Source organism: Nerophis lumbriciformis, linkage group LG16 (assembly GCF_033978685.3).
Source record: "Nerophis lumbriciformis linkage group LG16, RoL_Nlum_v2.1, whole genome shotgun sequence".
Classification (NCBI taxonomy): domain Eukaryota; kingdom Metazoa; phylum Chordata; class Actinopteri; order Syngnathiformes; family Syngnathidae; genus Nerophis; species Nerophis lumbriciformis.
In genome coordinates, this window is record NC_084563.2 from 37,784,599 (window position 1) to 37,803,633 (window position 19,035).

General features: G+C 41.3%; 1 protein-coding gene across 1 annotated transcript in view; it reads left to right on the top strand.

Moving 5' to 3' along the window:
* The window catches only part of maml3 (mastermind-like transcriptional coactivator 3), a 355,263-nt gene extending 337,067 nt beyond the window's left edge, over positions 1 to 18,196 (top strand). Inside the window, exon 6 of the mRNA XM_061977103.2 lies at positions 10,613 to 18,196. Coding sequence (XP_061833087.1) covers positions 10,613 to 11,694 — 1,082 coding nt within the window. The 3' untranslated portion in view covers positions 11,695 to 18,196. The remainder of the gene's footprint in view (positions 1 to 10,612) is intronic.
* Positions 18,197 to 19,035: the final 839 nt, after the last annotated feature.

Consider the following 19,035-nt stretch of genomic DNA (forward strand, 5'->3'; position numbering starts at 1 on the left):
TGCCATGTTTGTTTACAATGAGCTCAGAGGAAGTTTACAGCAGGCTGACAGCAGGTTGGAGAAAAGGAGCGCTTGATTTGTTCACGCTATCCCACTTACAGCACAGTACGGGTCATCTTGTCTCATTAGAGCATGGGTGTCAAACTCTGGCCCATGAGCCAAATTTGGCCCGCCGTGTAATTTCACTTGGCCCTTGAGGCGATATCAAATTAACACTAAAGCTGGCCCGCCGATTATATATTGCGGCGGTGTCACGGTACCACCGCATTCACCGCTAATTCTCATACTTGCCAACCCTCCCGGGAGACTTCCAAACTTCAGTGCCCCTCCCGAAAATCGTCACGTCTGCTTTTCATCCAGTCCAACGAGTGCTGGCCCAGTCACATAATATGTGCGGCTTCTGCACGCACACACAATTGAATGCAACGCATACTTCATCAACAGCGATACAGGTTACACTGAGGGTGGCCGAATAAAAAAATTTTAAACTGTTATAAATATACGCCACACTGTGAATCCACACCAAACACATTTCAGGAGAACATCCGCACCGTAACACAACATAAACACAACAGAACAAATACCCAGAACCCTTTGCAGCACTAACTCTTCCGGGACGCTACAAGGTGTGTGTGTGTGTGTGGGAGGGGGGGAATGGGGGGTGTATTTTGTAGCGTCCCGGAAGAGTTAGTGCTCCAAAGGATTCTGGGTATTTGTTATGTTGTGTTTATGTTGTGTTACGGTTCGGATGTTCTCCCGAAATGTGTTTGTCATTCTTGTTTGGTGTGGATTCACGGTGTGGCGTATATTTCTAACAGTGTTAAAGTTTTTTATACGGGCACTCTCAGTGTAACCTGTATCGCTGTTGATGAAGTATGCGTTGCATTCACGTGTGTGTGCATACAGAAACCGCACATATCTTGTGACTGGGTCTACACGTTGTTAGAATGAGTGAAAAGCGGACGTGACGACAGCTCGTAGAGGACGTTAAAGGCAGTGCCTTAAGGCACGCCCCCAAGACTGTGGTCCGGTTGGACTACGAGATATAATGACTAATGAACACCTTCGTTCGATAATGAAGGTTGCCTCAGCTCAAAGATGCCAGGTATCTGGCTTGAGCACATCAGATTAGATCAGTGTGTTGCAAACTGAGCAGTTTAAAGTCCTGAATGGTTGTTTTAGTCATTGTTATTTTATTTTCAAATGTATTAGCCTGTGGAAAAAGTTAATGTAGATATTTACCTCAGAAGGCTGCAAATAGAAAAGAGGCATTCAATTTTTATTTAAATTGTATTTGATATGCCATTGATATTTTTAAATAATTATTATTATTATTTGAAACTCGATTTTGCATGTCACTATAAAGTTATATAAGCCTTGCTCGTTCAATATTCAATGCAAAACTTGTTTGGGTCCCTATTAAAAGGTTAATTTGTTCAACCTTGGCTGGCGGCTTTGTTCAGTTTTACATTTTGGCCCACTCTGTATTTGAGTTTGACACCCCTGCATTAGAGCATTTTGGCATTTCTTATCTGAGCCAGTTTTTAATGTAAAGACATCACAATTCCTCAAATTTTCCTGAAATTTATCGTGCGCCCCTATTTTTTCAAATACTTATTTTACTCAAGCAAATACAGGGTTTCTGCGAGTAATTAAAAAGCATTAAAAGTCATTAAATGGATTTTACAAAAAATAAGGCCTTAAATGACATTAAAAAGCATTAAATGCAATCTCCAGAGGCATTAAAACTTGTAATACAATTATAGGACTTGGCCAATCAATCCATCAAACGATGAATAAAAATGAACTTAATAACGTTGCGGTCACCGATAAATTGCTACATCTGTCTGTGTGTTTCTTTTCTTCGTGTCTGGCTTTAAAACTGGATACAAGAGATCTTGTAAGGTCCGAACGCGTGAATAGCCCTGCTTCCATAGGGGCTCCTTCACTGGACAGCAAAATGGCTTTAGGGGCCCAAGCTTTGCCATTCTTTGGTCACTGTAGTCCTTAATTGTGACACCATGTCATGTTAATGAGGAAGCTGAGCTTGTTTCATACACGACTCCTTTATTTCAGTCTGCAGTTCGACGCAGGCACCTTACATGATTTCCGGTGGCCGAGGATGGACAAACAATGCAATTCTCACAACAGACCACAACTCTTTTTCACTGACATTCCCACAGTAAATGAATATGAGTTCCTTTAGCTGCCTGACACTTTATACATAACATGCTATCTACTGTACTTATTTTAAACAACTGAGAGGGTGTGAAATACAATCTATTCAAGATGTTTAATTGACTTAGTTTATTTGTAATATTTTTGGCATTTTTCCAAATAACATTCCATGTATTTTTCTATTCACATTTCCAAGCACATTCATCATTTGCATTCCTGGTATGATGTTCATTTATTATTTCATAAAACCGTTTAACTATTTTTTTTAGAGATGTCCGATAATGGCTTTTTTGCCGATATCCGATATTCCGATATTGTCCAACTCTTAATTACCGATTCCGATATCAACCGATATATATACAGTCGTGGAATTAACACATTATTATGTCTAATTTTGTTGTGATGCCCCGCTGGATGCATTAAACAACGTACCAAGGTTTTCCAAAATAAATCAACTCAAGTTATGGAAAAAAAATGCCAACATGGCACTGCCATGTTTATTATTGAAGTCACAAAGTGCATTATTTTTTTTAACATGCCTCAAAACAGCAGCTTGGAGTTTGGGACATGCTCTCCCTGAGAGAGCATGAGGAGGTTGAGGTGGGCGGGGTTGAGGTGGGGGGGGCAGTGGGTAGCGGGGGGTGAACAGTGTAGCGTCCCGGAAGAGTTAGTGCTGCAAGGGGTTCTGGGTATTTGTTCTGTTGTGTTTATGTTGTGTTACGGTGCGGATGTTCTCCCGAAATGTGTTTGTCATTCTTGTTTGGTGTGGGTTCACATATTTGTAACAGTGTTAAAGTTGTTTATACGGCCACCCTCAGTGTGACCTGTATGTCTGTTGACCAAGTATGCCTTGCATTATTTTGTGTGTGTGAAAAGCCGTAGATATTATGTGATTGGGCCGGCCCGCAAAGGCAGTGCCTTTAAGGTTTATTGGCACTCTGAACTTCTCCCTACGTCCGTGTACACAGCAGCGTTTTAAAAAGTCATAAATTATACTTTTTGAAACCCCATCCATCCATCCATTTTCTACCGCTTATTCCCTTCAGGGTCGCGGGGGTCGCTGGAGATACCGATAATTTTGAAACCGATATCGATAATTTACATTTTAAAGCATTTATCGGCCGATAATATCGGCAGTCCGATATTATCGGACATCCCTAATTTTTTTAAATGTATCCTGATTGAAAAACGCATTTTCCAGTTTGTGGCTATTATAAGTCACACTTTTAAGAGGATAGGCATTTTACAGATAACATTTAAAAAATGACTTCTGGGTATTGTTATATTGATCAACTAATTCAGAATTGGATGTTTATTTAGAGGGCTTAAGTTCAGTTCCCCTTTAATAATTTTGATTGACGGAGCAGTGTGATGATTGACAGGCGGAACCTTTTTAGTAGGCTATTGTCTACAGCCGTGCACAAAGTCAGTACACTAGATGCTACTACAAAAAAAATATATAGATACAAATACATTCTCAGTGAAACAGTCTTGCGAGCCAATTGTACCGTATTCTTCGGACTATATGGCGCACTTAAAATCCTTGCATTTTATCAAAAATCAGTGCACCTTATAACCCGGTGCGCCTAGTGTACGGAATAATTCTGGTTGTGCTTACCCACCCCGAAGCAATTTTTTTTGGTACATGGTGTAATGATAAGTGTGACCAGTAGATGGTAGTCACACATAAGAGATATGTGTAGACTGCAATATGACGCCAGTAAACAACACCAAAACTTTAAATGTTCCATTGAAAATAAAGAACATTACACACGGCACTTAAAATGTTTTAGTACGACTTTGCAGCCGCACCACTTGATGGATTGTCGGCCAATTACAGCTACCGTAGTCAGAGATACAAGTATTACTATGGTGTGTGTATAAGGACCGTAAAATGGCACCCATCAGAAGACATACAGTATTATCTGGCGTTTTGTTTCACAATATTATGCAAAACCAACTGTTCTTACCTTATGGTACCTGCTGATGTGTATTTGAGATCTGCATAAGTCCTGAAAATGTTTGCACGTCCGCCACTTTAGTGCGTGCCGATTCCGTAGTCGATAAGCTTCTTCTTTTTCTCTACCTTCTTGTTATGGAACATTCATCCTCCGCTGGTGCCATTTATAATATAAAGTAGCATAAAGTTCTAACTAATATCTCGCTATGGAAGCGCTAAAAACTACCAGTTTAGTGGGTTTACATTATTCACCCACGGAACTTTAGTTATTACAGAGTTCCGGTCGGACGGTTTTTCACGGGACACTTTTCCGGCCTTGTTATTGCACTAGTGAGCCACGGATGAGGAGATGCTGCTCCGTTATTGATTTAAGTAAAGTCTGAATGTCATTAAAACAGTTAGATCCATCTTTTGACACTTCTTCCTCTCCCGCACGCTACACCGCTACAACAAAGATGACGGAGAAAAGACGCTGTCAAAGGCGAGCCCCGTAAATAAGACCGCCCACAAAACGCCTCATGAAGCGACTGTCAGAAAGCGGCTTGAAGATGATCTGTAAAACATAATCTATGCAACATTTTGACCAAAGAACCACCATTACATGTTATGTAGACCACAAGGAAGTTTTCAATTTAGACAAAAATCATAATATGACCCCTTTTATGCGCCTTATAAGCCGATGTGCCTTTTGTATGAAAATAACCCTGACTAGACCCGCTCATCGGCTGTGCGCCTTATAATCCGGTGCGCCCTATGTTCCAGAAAATACGGTAATTTACTAGATGGTAACAGTTGATGTAAACTTTTCAACTATTCAAGATTATCCTTGTCAAATGTTTACAATTATGTGCATACAGACAAGTGGAAGCTTTTGACGACCGTATTTTTCGGAGTATAAGTCGCACCGGAGTATAAGTCGCACCTGCCGAAAATGCATAATAAAAAAGGAAAAAAACATATATAAGTCGCACTGGAGCCCGGCCAAACTATGAAAAAAAAACTGCGACTTATAGTCCGAAAAATACGGTATTTATAATAACCGTAAGCGGTAGAATATGGGCATTACATTATTTAAGTGATACAAAGCATCAAATTAGATTTGCTGATACCTGTAGAGACCCTAAAATACATGTATTGTGTTTGTTTTTTTCCTGTCTCTGTTTAAATCAACCTATCACAAAAATGATGGACAGTTTGTGTAATTTCAAGCAGTAAACAAAATGAGCAGCAATTATTTCTCCTACTGTAGACGCAGCTGCTCTCTCCGAACATCAAATTACACTCGAAGCTCAACCTGTGAGTCTTTTATTGGCATTTAGATGTGCTTTTGCTTCCCTTTCTGTGTCGCTCTTTTTTTTTTTTTTTTCTTTCTTTTTTTTTTTTCGTATGAATCTTCCTGCTCTGCTTGTTACCACAGCAACTTGTCTGTCCTGGATCCCCAGAGTTACGGTGGAGTCAGAGACGGATGAGAGGAGTGAAGTGGGAGAGACGTTGGTGTGTGCGAGTGTTTGCGTGCGTTTGGGGGAGGGTAGGAGAAGAATAGGTAGATGATGTGAAACGTGGAGAGGCTGAGATGAATGACAGAAAGTGACAGAGAACTGGGGGCGAGGATGACGGAGAGAGGAAGAATATTCCGCGAGCGAGGAATTGAAAAGCGTCTAAATAGAAATTATAGAGAAAATTGAACCGAAAATCCAGGAGCTCTGTGAAAGGCAAGAGAAAATATCTACAATTGCGTCCGTGTTGTATTACTTCCACATGTGTCTTTGTTCTCGCATTGTTGGCATATCACACCAAGCTACGTGGTGAGGGATTAGTAGACTGATATCAAAAAATTACTTTATTATAGGATTTGCAGGTATTCCCACGCCAGACCTCTTGTACCGTGTTGTTATTGATAAAGAACATATTTAAATGTCGGAAAAGCTTCAAAAATTGGTCTCCTCAGTTCCCAAACTTTACCCACCTGCTCCCAGTGCCACCCACACTGGTTTAAATGTAACTTAGATATTGGGTTTCACTATGTAAAGCGCTTTGAGTCACTGGAGAAAAAGCGCTATATAAATATAATTCACTTCACTTCACTGAGTGTTGTTAAAATGAAAATTGCTAAAGTTATTCCGATTTATAAAAATGGTGATAAACATATGGTCTCAAATTATAGACCTGTGTCTCTACTACCTCAATTTGCAAAAATTATTGAGAAATTATTTGTAAATAGACTTGATAGGTTCATTGACAAACATGATCTACATCCCTAGCAGTGATGGACTTTGTAGAAAACGTAGCTATGGCAATAGAAAAAAAGCAACACACCGTTGGAGTATTTATTGACTTATGTAAAGCTTTTGACACAATCGATCATTCCTTACGTCTGCAAAAATTGGAAAACTATGGCATAAGAGGTGTTTCACAAGAGTGGTTAAGTAGTTATTTAAGTAATAGATCTCAATATGTGGAAATTAACAAGACTAAATCACAGCCAAGAAGAGTAACTTGTGGGGTTTCACAAGGCTCAGTATTGGGACCTAAGTTATTTATATTATATTTAAATGATATATGTTCAGTATCTAATAAATTGACATTTATTATGTTTGCAGATGATACAAATGTATATTGTTCAGGAGAAGACTTGAAGGCAGTGTTGAGGTTAATAGAGGTTGAGTTGATTCAAGTAAAAAAAATGGTTTGATATTTATAAGTTATCGTTAAATGATAAGAAAACTAAATTTATGGTGTTTAGTGGTGCAAGGACAAATTGTGAAGCAAAATTAAATCAAGTGGAAATTGATAGAGTATATGAAACTAATTTCTTGGGAATAATAATTGATCATAAATTATGTTGGAAACCGCATATTGAATATATAAAGGGAAAAATATCCAAATCCATTGCCATTCTTTATAAAGTAAAACACATGCTGAATAAGAAATTTCTGCATATGTTATATTATTCTTATATTTTTCCATATTTAACATATTGTGTTGAAGTTTGGGGAAATGTTTATAGAACAAACATAGACCCAATAATTAAACTCCAAAAAAGGGTCATTAGAATAATACACAAAGCGTGCTACTATGAACATACCAATCCATTATTTATAAGTTCTAATGTATTACAATTTTCAGATATTGTGTTTTTAAAAACAATGCAAAGTATGTTTCGAGTAAAGAACCACAGCCTTCCAGCTTGTATTTTTAGGTTATTTCAATTAAGAGGAGAAAACTATCATTTACGGGGATATTGACTTTTGAAATAGGTAAAGCAAGAACGAATATTAAATACAAATGTATTTCAGTTTTAGGAGTTAAATGGTGGAAGAAGCTCAGTGATGAGCTGAAGACAAGTAGTTCTTTGTTAAGGTTTAAGACTATAAAATATAGTAACAATTACTTTCATCCCATTGATTTTGATTTTTTTTCTTTAACGTTGATGTTCCAGGTAATCTTATTTTCAGTGAAGGTTTAGGATAGGCAAATATAAGCTTTGGCTTCAACCTATTCCTTTTTCGGTCATGCTTTTTCTTTTCTTTTCTTTTCCTTTTGTGTGTAAATGTGTATGATTGTTATATATGTATAGTCTGTACTCTTAAACTGGTCACACAAAATGGTTAATGGTTGATGGTTGATTTTATGACCGAAATAAACTTATTTCATTCAATTCATTCAAAAAAAAAAAAAAAAGGCCATGTAACACAGTGGTAAAAATGTCCCTGTGCCAACTTTTTTGCAATGTGTTAATTAAATTCTAAGTTAATGATTATTTGAAAAATTAAAAATACGTGTCTCAGTTCGAACTATAAGTATCGTGTCTTCGCCGTCTATTCAATTGAATATAAGTTGAAAAGGATTTGCAAATCATTGTATTCTGTTTTTATTTACGAATTACACAACATGCCAACTTCACTGGTTTTGGGGATTTGTACTAAAGAGAAGTTGACCATGTTTTTTGATACCATTTTATTTTTACTGTTCTAAAATTGTTCTTTTGAGTGCAATAAGAAATGTATGCTCAAAGTATCATAAGATTTTCTGTTAAAATAAAGCTATTAATGACACTTTTTTGTGGTCCCCTTTATTTGGAAAACTACCGAAAAGTAGAGATGTCCGATAATGGCTTTTTTGCCGATATCCGATATTCCGATATTGTCCAACTCTTAATTACCGATTCCGATATCAACCGATACCGATATATACAGTCGTGGAATTAACACATTATTATGCCTAATTTTGTTGTGATGCCCCGCTGGATGCATTAAACAATGTAACAAAATAAATCAACTCAAGTTATGGAAAAAAATGCCAACATGGCACTGCCATATTTATTATTGAAGTCACAAAGTGCATTATTTTTTTTAACATACCTCAAAACAGCAGCTTGGAATTTGGGACATGCTCTCTCTGAGAGAGCATGAGGAGGGTGAGGGGGACCGGGTTGAGGTGGGGGGGGGGAGGGTGTAGCGCGGGGTGTATATTGTAGCGTCCCGGAAGAGTTAGTGCTGCAAGGGGTTCTGGGTATTTGTTCTGTTGTGTTTATGTTGTGTTACGGTGCGGATGTTCTCCCGAAATGTGTTTGTCATTCTTGTTTGGTGTGGGTTCACAGTGTGGCGCATATTTGTAACAGTGTTAAAGTTGTTTATACAGCCACCCTCAGTGTGACCTATGTGGCTGTTGACCAAGTATGTCTTGCATTCACTTGTGTGCGTGAAAAGCCGTAGATATTATGTGATTGGGCCGGCACTCAAAGGCAGTGCCTTTAAGGCACGCCCCCTATATTGTTGTCTGGGTGGAAATCGGGAAAAATTCGGGAGGATGGTTGCCCCGGGAGATTTTCGGGAGGGGCACTGAAATTCGGGAGTCTCCCGGGAAAATCGGGAGGGTTGGCAAGTATGACTGGGAGACGCAACTGCTCTGTACTTCTCCCTACGTCCGTGTACCACTCCGTACGGCGGCGTTTTAAAAAGTCATGCATTTTACTTTTTGAAACCAATACCTATAATTTCCAATATTACATTTTAAAGCGTTTATTGGCCGATAATACCGGCATTCCGATATTATCGAACATCTCTACCGAAAAGTATCGAAATACCAATATTTTAGTGCAAAAATGTATCGGAACATACACGACCAACGTTTTGGAATTGCAACTGCATGCAAAGTCCTTTACATAATACTTGCAAATTAGTGTAAGAAAGCAAGATAATTGGACAGCATAGGATGTTCAATGTAAAACAAAAATGTTTTAATATGGTCAATACATATGTACACACACACAGAAAATTGTAATATAATTTAAAAAAAAATGTAATCCAGATACTCAATTTACACGTCTATTGAAGTCTTCCACAATATTAAAGATTTACTATGAAACAATCAGCACCTCCAAGTCCGAGTCCATGGTTCTCGCCCGGAAAAGGGTGGAGTGCCATCTCCGGGTTGGGGAGGAGATCTTGCCCCAAGTGGAGGAGTTCAAGTACCTCGGAGTCTTGTTCACGAGTGAGGCAAGAGTGGATCGTGAGATCGACAGGCGGATCGGTGCGGCGTCTTCAGTAATGCGGACGCTGTATCGATCCGTTGTGGTGAAGAAGGAGCTGAGCCGGAAGGCAAAGCTCTCAATTTACCGGTCGATCTACGTTCCCATCCTCACCTATGGTCATGAGCTTTGGGTTATGATCGAAAGGACAAGATCACGGGTACAAGCGGCCGAAATGAGTTTCCTCCGCCGGGTGGCGGGTCTCTCCCTTAGAGATAGGATGAGAAGCTCTGCCATCCGGGAGGAACTCAAAGTAAAGCAGCTGCTCCTCCACATCGAGAGGAGCCAGATGAGGTGGTTCGGGCATCTGGTCAGGATGCCACCCGAACGCCTCCCTAGGGAGGTGTTTAGGGCACGTCCGACCGGTAGGAGGCCGCGGGGAAGACCCAGGACACGTTGGGAAGACTATGTCTCCCGGCTGGCCTGGGAACGCCTCGGGGTCCCACAGGAAGGGCTGGACGAAGTGGCTGGGGAGAGGGAAGTCTGGGCTTCCCTGCTTAGGCTGCTGCCACCGCGACCCGACCTCGGATAAGCGGAAGAAGATGGATGGATGGATGGATGGATATTAAACAAGAAGGCTTTGAGGAATTATTGATCATTTTTGATCGGCTTGAATTTTAATTCAAACTATCTCTTCTGCCTTTTGCTGCACGATTCTTGTTTTTTGTGCCGCACAGTGTTTTGAAAAGAAGAGCAAATGTGTCCTCGGGTCCATTTGCGGGCCAAGGCTCAAAAACAACAGACTAAAAAAACAACAACAAAAACAGTAAAAATTTCCCATAGAAAGAAAAAGTTAATCTGTTGATACTAACAAAGTTACATTGTCCATTTTTCTTTACATATTTACATTTTTAGTATTTTTTTATTTTTTTATTTTTTTATTTATTTTTAAACAATGTTTGGGTTTCCTTTGTAATCACTTCTGGCTTTTACGTCACCTTCAGGTCCTCCTCAAGATCTGGCATCCAGGAGCCAAGCTCTCCAGAACATCAGGGCTGCGCGTCTTCTCCAACAGCAGCAGCAGAACCAGCAGCACATGGTCCAGATGAGTTCTGTCCAGGGCCAGGGGGGCTCTGTAGGACCTCAGTCTGACATGGGCCTACCGTACAGCACCCCAGGGTCCAACCAGGGTTCCCTTTACGGCCTCAACCCTTCCATGAGCCAGATGATCCACCAGCAGCAACACCAGAGTCAAAGTGTACAAGTGTCCCTCGGTCTTACACAGCAGCACAACCCAGTCGGAGGACAGGCCCGGCAGGCAGGGGCAGGTCCTGGCGTCGGAGGAATGCCTGGGGGTCCTGGAGGGAGCGGCGCTGGAGGGTACGCGGGACAGGGAATGTTGATAAACCCCATGGCTCAGCAATCCCTCAAAGGCCCGACTAACGCCAAAGCCCAAGCACAAAGACTGCAAAGCATGCTGGGAGGAGGAGCGGGTGGCGGAGGAATGGCGGGTGGCGGCTGGCCACAGCAGCAAGGACAGAGTCTGCAGGGCATGGGGGCAGGCGTTGTAAGGACTACAGGAGCTGGAGGGGACATGATCGGGTTTAGCTCAGGCCAGGGTTACGGCTTGCAGACGGGTCAGCCTCCACGCATGGCCAAGCAACACTTTCAAGGGCCCGGCCAAGGAATGGGGCAGGGGATGGACCCCAGGGTGGGAAACCCGGCAGCGGTGATGGGTGGCCCCATTGGCACTCACATGGGCGGACAGTCCAGGACCAACCAGTCTCGGCCCATGGTCATGAGCCAGGGAATAAACCAAGGGGTTATGGGCCCGGGGGTGACTGGAATGGGGGGGTTCGGGCCAGGTCTCGGTGGGCCCGGGGGCGGAGGCGGACCTTACGGACCCGGGGGAGCAGGTGTAGGTAGTCAGACACAGGCCTACCAAAGGACATCCAATCAAGACATGTCATCCTATGGATATGGGGGCGGGCCCTCCAGCGCAGGAGCCTTCGGATTGGGCGATGGATCAGGGGCGGAGCTGGACTCAAGCGACGGTTGGATGGAGGAGTTTTTCCCAAACCAATAGCCAACGAGGAAACTTGAGACAAGTTTTTACTGGATGAACTAAAACAAAAAACACTTTAGATAAAAATCTGAGACAAAAAGAAGTCAATGTCGACTTAAGGCTGGCATGTTTTGTTGAGTGAGGTTACAAATGACGTGTGTGTGTGTGCATGTGTGTGTGCGTGTGTGTGTGTGTGTGTGTGTGTGTGTGTGTGTGTGTGTGAGGGCTCAGAAATCATTTTAGTCTCATGCATAATAATGAAAATCCATTTAGAGATTTAAAAGTGTTTTTGCTAGTTTCCTTTTTTCCCATCGGAAAGAATTACAGTGGAACCCGTTTATGTCGACAACCCGTTTATGTCGCCCAACTCATCAAGACCCGATCTTTTATTCACTAAGACATGGCCGTCGACGTTGACGAACGCTTTTGTCGACACAAAATTTAATTATGATTACACGGACAACCGCATTGGCTAGTTTCACTTTCAATTATGTCGACAACAGCAACAGCTCGTTTTGCTTTCGATCATGGCGACAACCTTTTATGGTGACAACCCTTTACGTCAACATCCAATTATATCGACAACCAAGTATGTTGACAACGTATAGAAAACCGCTGATGCCGACAACCGCTGATGTCGACAATCCTTTACGTCAACACCCAATTATATCGACAACCAAGTATGTGGACAACCCCATGCTTATGTTGACAACCGCTTATGCTGACAACCGCTGACGTCAACAACCCTTTACGTCAACACCCAATTATATCGACAACCCAATATAGAAAACCACTTATGTTGACAACCGCTTCTACTGACAACCGCTCACGTCGACAACCCTTTAGGTCAACATCCAATTATATTGACAACCAAGTATGTTGAAAACCCCAATATAGAAAACTGTTTATGTTGACAACCCCTTATGCTGACAACCGCTGACGTCAACAACCCTTTACGTCAACACCCAATTATATCGACAACCCCAATGTAGAAAACCGCTTATGTTGACAACCGCTTCTACTGACAACCGCTCACGTCAACAACCCTTTAGGTCAATATCCAATTGTATTGACAACCAAGTATGTTGACAACCCCCATATCGACAACCAATTATGTCGACAATCCCAATTATATAGAAAACTGCTTGTGTTGACAACCGCTCACGTCGACAACCCTTTACGTCAACATCCAATTATATCGACAACCAAGTATGTTGACAACCCCTAATACAGAAAACAACTTATGTTGAAAACCGTTGACGTCGACAACCCTTTACATCAACATCCAATTATATTGACAACCAAGTATGTTGACAACCCCCATGTCGACAACCAATTATGTCGACAATCCCAATGATATAGAAAACTGCTTGTATTGACAACCGCTCACGTTGACAACCCTTTACGTCAACATCCAATTATATCGACAACCAAGTATGTTGACAACCCCTAATACAGAAAACAACTTATGTTGAAAACCGCTGACGTCGACAACCCTTTACATCAACATCCAATTATATTGACAACCAAGTATGTTGACAACCCCATGTCGACAACCAATTATGTCGACAATCCCAATATAGAAAACCGCTTATGTTGACAACCGCTTATGCTGACGGCCGCTGACGTCAACAACCCTTTACGTCAACATCCAATTATATTGACAACCAAGTATGTTGACAACCCCCAATATAGAAAACTGCTTATGTTGACAACCGCTGACATTAACAACCCTTTACGTCAACACCCAATTATATCGACAACCCCACTATAGAAAACCGCTTATGTTGACAACCGCTTCTACTGACAACCGCTCACGTTGACAACCCTTTAGGTCAACATCCAATTATATTGACAACCAAGTATGTTGACAACCCCCATGTCGACAACCAATTAATGTCGACAATCCTAATTATATAGAAAACTGCTTGTGTTGACAACCGCTCACGTCGACAACCCTTTACGTCAACATCCAATTATATCGACAACCAAGTATGTTGACAACCCCTAATACAGAAAACAACTTATGTTGAAAACCGCTGAGGTCGACAACCCTTTACATCAACATCCAATTATATTGACAACCAAGTATGTTGACAACCCCCATGTCGACAACCAATTATGTCGACAATCCCAATGATATAGAAAACTGCTTGTATTGACAACCGCTCACGTTGACAACCCTTTACGTCAACATCCAATTATATCGACAACCAAGTATGTTGACAACCCCTAATACAGAAAACAACTTATGTTGAAAACCGCTGACGTCGACAACCCTTTACATCAACATCCAATTATATTGACAACCAAGTATGTTGACAACCCCCATGTCGACAACCAATTATGTCGACAATCCCAATGATATAGAAAACTGCTTGTATTGACAACCGCTCACGTTGACAACCCTTTACGTCAACATCCAATTATATCGACAACCAAGTATGTTGACAACCCCTAATACAGAAAACAACTTATGTTGAAAACCGCTGACGTCGACAACCCTTTACATCAACATCCAATTATATTGACAACCAAGTATGTTGACAACCCCCATGTCGACAACCAATTATGTCGACAATCCCAATGATATAGAAAACTGCTTGTATTGACAACCGCTCACGTTGACAACCCTTTACGTCAACATCCAATTATATCGACAACCAAGTATGTTGACAACCCCTAATACAGAAAACAACTTATGTTGAAAACCGCTGAGGTCGACAACCCTTTACATCAACATCCAATTATATTGACAACCAAGTATGTTGACAACCCCCATGTCGACAACCAATTATGTCGACAATCCCAATGATATAGAAAACTGCTTGTATTGACAACCGCTCACGTTGACAACCCTTTACGTCAACATCCAATTATATCGACAACCAAGTATGTTGACAACCCTTAATACAGAAAACAACTTATGTTGAAAAGCGCTGACGTCGACAACCCTTTACATCAACATCCAATTATATTGACAACCAAGTATGTTGACAACCCCCATGTCGACAACCAATTATGTCGACAATCCCAATATAGAAAACCGCTTATGTTGACAGCCGCTTATGCTGACAGCCGCTGACGTCAACAACCCTTTACGTCAACACCCAATTATATCGACAACCCCAATATTTAAAACCACTTATGTTGACAACCGCTTCCACTGACAACCGCTCACGTCGACAACCCTTTAGGTCAACATCCAATTATATTGACAACCAAGTATGTTGACAACCCCCATGTCGACAACCAATTAATGTCGACAATCCCAATTATATAGAAAACTGCTTGTGTTGACAACCGCTCACGTCGACAACCCTTTACGTCAACATCCAATTATGTCGACAACCAAGTATGTTGACAACCCCTAATACAGAAAACAACTTATGTTGAAAACCGCTGGCGTCGACAACCCTTTACATCAACATCCAATTATATTGACAACCAAGTATGTTGACAACCCCCATGTCGACAACCAATTATGTCGACAATCCCAATATAGAAAACCGCTTATGTTGACAACCGCTTCTACTGACAACCGCTCATGTCGACAACCCTTTAGGTCAACACCCAATTATATCGACAACCCCAATATTTAAAACCACAGAAAACAACTTATGTTGAAAACCGCTGGCGTCGACAACCCTTTACATCAACATCCAATTATATTGACAACCAAGTATGTTGACAACCCCCATGTCGACAACCAATTATGTCGACAATCCCAATATAGAAAACTGCTTATGTTGACAACCGCTTCCACTGACAACCGCTCACGTCGACAACCCTTTAGGTCAACATCCAATTATATTGACAACCAAGTATGTTGACAACCCCCAATATAGAAAACTGCTAATGTTGACAACCGCTGACATTAACAACCCTTTACGTCAACACCCAATTATATCGACAACCCCACTATAGAAAACCGCTTATGTTGACAACCGCTTCTACTGACAACCGCTCACGTCGACAACCCTTTAGGTCAACATCCAATTATATTGACAACCAAGTATGTTGACAACCCCTAATATAGAAAACTGCTTGTGTTGACAACCGCTGACGTCAACAACCCTTTACGTCAACACCCAATTATATCGACAACCAAGTATGTTGACAACCCCCATATCGACAACCAATTATGTCGACAATCCCAATTATATAGAAAACTGCTTGTGTTGACAACCGCTCACGTCGACAACCCTTTACGTCAACATCCAATTATATCGACAACCAAGTATGTTGACAACCCCTAATACAGAAAACAACTTATGTTGAAAACCGCTGACGTCGACAACTCTTTACATCAACATCCAATTATATTGACAAGCAAGTATGTTGACAACCCCCATGTCGACAACCAATTATGTCGACAATCCCAATATAGAAAACCGCTTATGTTGACAACCGCTTATGCTGACAGCCGCTGACGTCAACAACCCTTTACGTCAACACCCAATTATATCGACAACCCCAATATTTAAAACCACTTATGTTGACAACCGCTTCCACTGACAACCGCTCACGTCGACAACCCTTTAGGTCAACATCCAATTATATTGACAACCAAGTATGTTGACAACCCCCATGTCGACAACCAATTAATGTCGACAATCCCAATTATATAGAAAACTGCTTGTGTTGACAACCGCTCACGTCGACAACCCTTTACGTCAACATCCAATTATGTCGACAACCAAGTATGTTGACAACCCCTAATACAGAAAACAACTTATGTTGAAAACCGCTGGCGTCGACAACCCTTTACATCAACATCCAATTATATTGACAACCAAGTATGTTGACAACCCCCATGTCGACAACCAATTATGTCGACAATCCCAATATAGAAAACCGCTTATGTTGACAACCGCTTCTACTGACAACCGCTCATGTCGACAACCCTTTAGGTCAACACCCAATTATATCGACAACCCCAATATTTAAAACCACAGAAAACAACTTATGTTGAAAACCGCTGGCGTCGACAACCCTTTACATCAACATCCAATTATATTGACAACCAAGTATGTTGACAACCCCCATGTCGACAACCAATTATGTCGACAATCCCAATATAGAAAACTGCTTATGTTGACAACCGCTTCCACTGACAACCGCTCACGTCGACAACCCTTTAGGTCAACATCCAATTATATTGACAACCAAGTATGTTGACAACCCCCAATATAGAAAACTGCTAATGTTGACAACCGCTGACATTAACAACCCTTTACGTCAACACCCAATTATATCGACAACCCCACTATAGAAAACCGCTTATGTTGACAACCGCTTCTACTGACAACCGCTCACGTCGACAACCCTTTAGGTCAACATCCAATTATATTGACAACCAAGTATGTTGACAACCCCTAATATAGAAAACTGCTTGTGTTGACAACCGCTGACGTCAACAACCCTTTACGTCAACACCCAATTATATCGACAACCAAGTATGTTGACAACCCCCATATCGACAACCAATTATGTCGACAATCCCAATTATATAGAAAACTGCTTGTGTTGACAACCGCTCACGTCGACAACCCTTTACGTCAACATCCAATTATATCGACAACCAAGTATGTTGACAACCCCTAATACAGAAAACAACTTATGTTGAAAACCGCTGACGTCGACAACCCTTTACATCAACATCCAATTATATTGACAACCAAGTATGTTGACAACCCCCATGTCGACAACCAATTATGTCGACAATCCCAATATAGAAAACCGCTTATGTTGACAACCGCTTATGCTGACAACCGCTGACGTCAGCAACCCTTTATGTCAACACCCAATTATATCGACAACCCCAATATAGAAAACCGCTTATGTTGACAACCGCTTCTACTGACAACCGCTCACGTGGACAACCCTTTGGGTCAACATCCAATTATATTGACAACCAAGTATGTTGACAACCCCATGTCGACAACCAATTAATGTCAACAATCCTAATTATATAGAAAACTGCTTGTGTTGACAACCGCTCACGTCGACAACCCTTTACGTCAACATCCAATTATATCGACAACCAAGTATGTTGACAACCCCTAATACAGAAAACAACTTATGTTGAAAACCGCTGACGTCGACAACCCTTTACATCAACATCCAATTATATTGACAACCAAGTATGTTGACAACCCCCATGTCGACAACCAATTATGTCGACAATCCCAATATAGAAAACCGCTTATGTTGACAACCGCTTCTACTGACAACCGCTCACATCGACAACCCTTTAGGTCAACATCCAATTGTATTGACAACCAAGTATGTTGACAACCCCCATGTCGACAACCAATTATGTCGACAATCCCAATTATATAGAAAACTGCTTGTGTTGACAACCGCTCACGTCGACAACCCTTTACGTCAACATCTAATTATATCGACAACCAAGTATGTTGACAACTCCTAATACAGAAAACAACTTATGTTGAAAACCGCTGACGTCGACAACCCTTTACATCAACATCCAATTATATTGACAACCAAGTATGTTGACAACCCCATGTCGACAACCAATTAATGTCAACAATCCTAATTATATAGAAAACTGCTTGTGTTGACAACCGCTCACGTCGACAACCCTTTACGTCAACATCCAATTATATCGACAACCAAGTATGTTGACAACCCCTAATACAGAAAACAACTTATGTTGAAAACCGCTGACGTCGACAACCCTTTACATCAACATCCAATTATATTGACAACCAAGTATGTCGACAACCCCCATGTCGACAACCAATTAAGTCGACAATCCCAATATAGAAAACCGCTTATGTTGACAACCGCTTATGCTGACGGCCGCTGACGTCAACAACCCTTTACGTCAACACCCAATTATATCGACAACCCCAATATTTAAAACCACTTTTGTTGACAACCGCTTCCACTGACAACCGCTCACGTCGACAACCCTTTAGGTCAACATCCAATTATATTGACAACCAAGTATGTTGACAACCCCCATGTCGACAATCCCAATTATATAGAAAACTGCTTGTGTTGACACCCGCTCACGTCGACAACCCTTTACGTCAACATCCAATTATATCGACAACCAAGTATGTTGACAACCCCTAATACAGAAAACAACTTATGTTGACAACCGCTGACGTCGACAACGCTTTACATCAACATCCAATTATATTGACAACCAAGTATGTTGACAACCCCCATGTCGACAACCAATTATGTCGACAATCCCAATATAGAAAACCGCTTATGTTGACAACTGCTTACGTTGACAAACCTTTACGTCGACATCCTATTATATCGACAAATAAGAACCGCTTATGCCGACTACGCCTTCTGTCGAGGCGAGTCAGCCACTGAAAG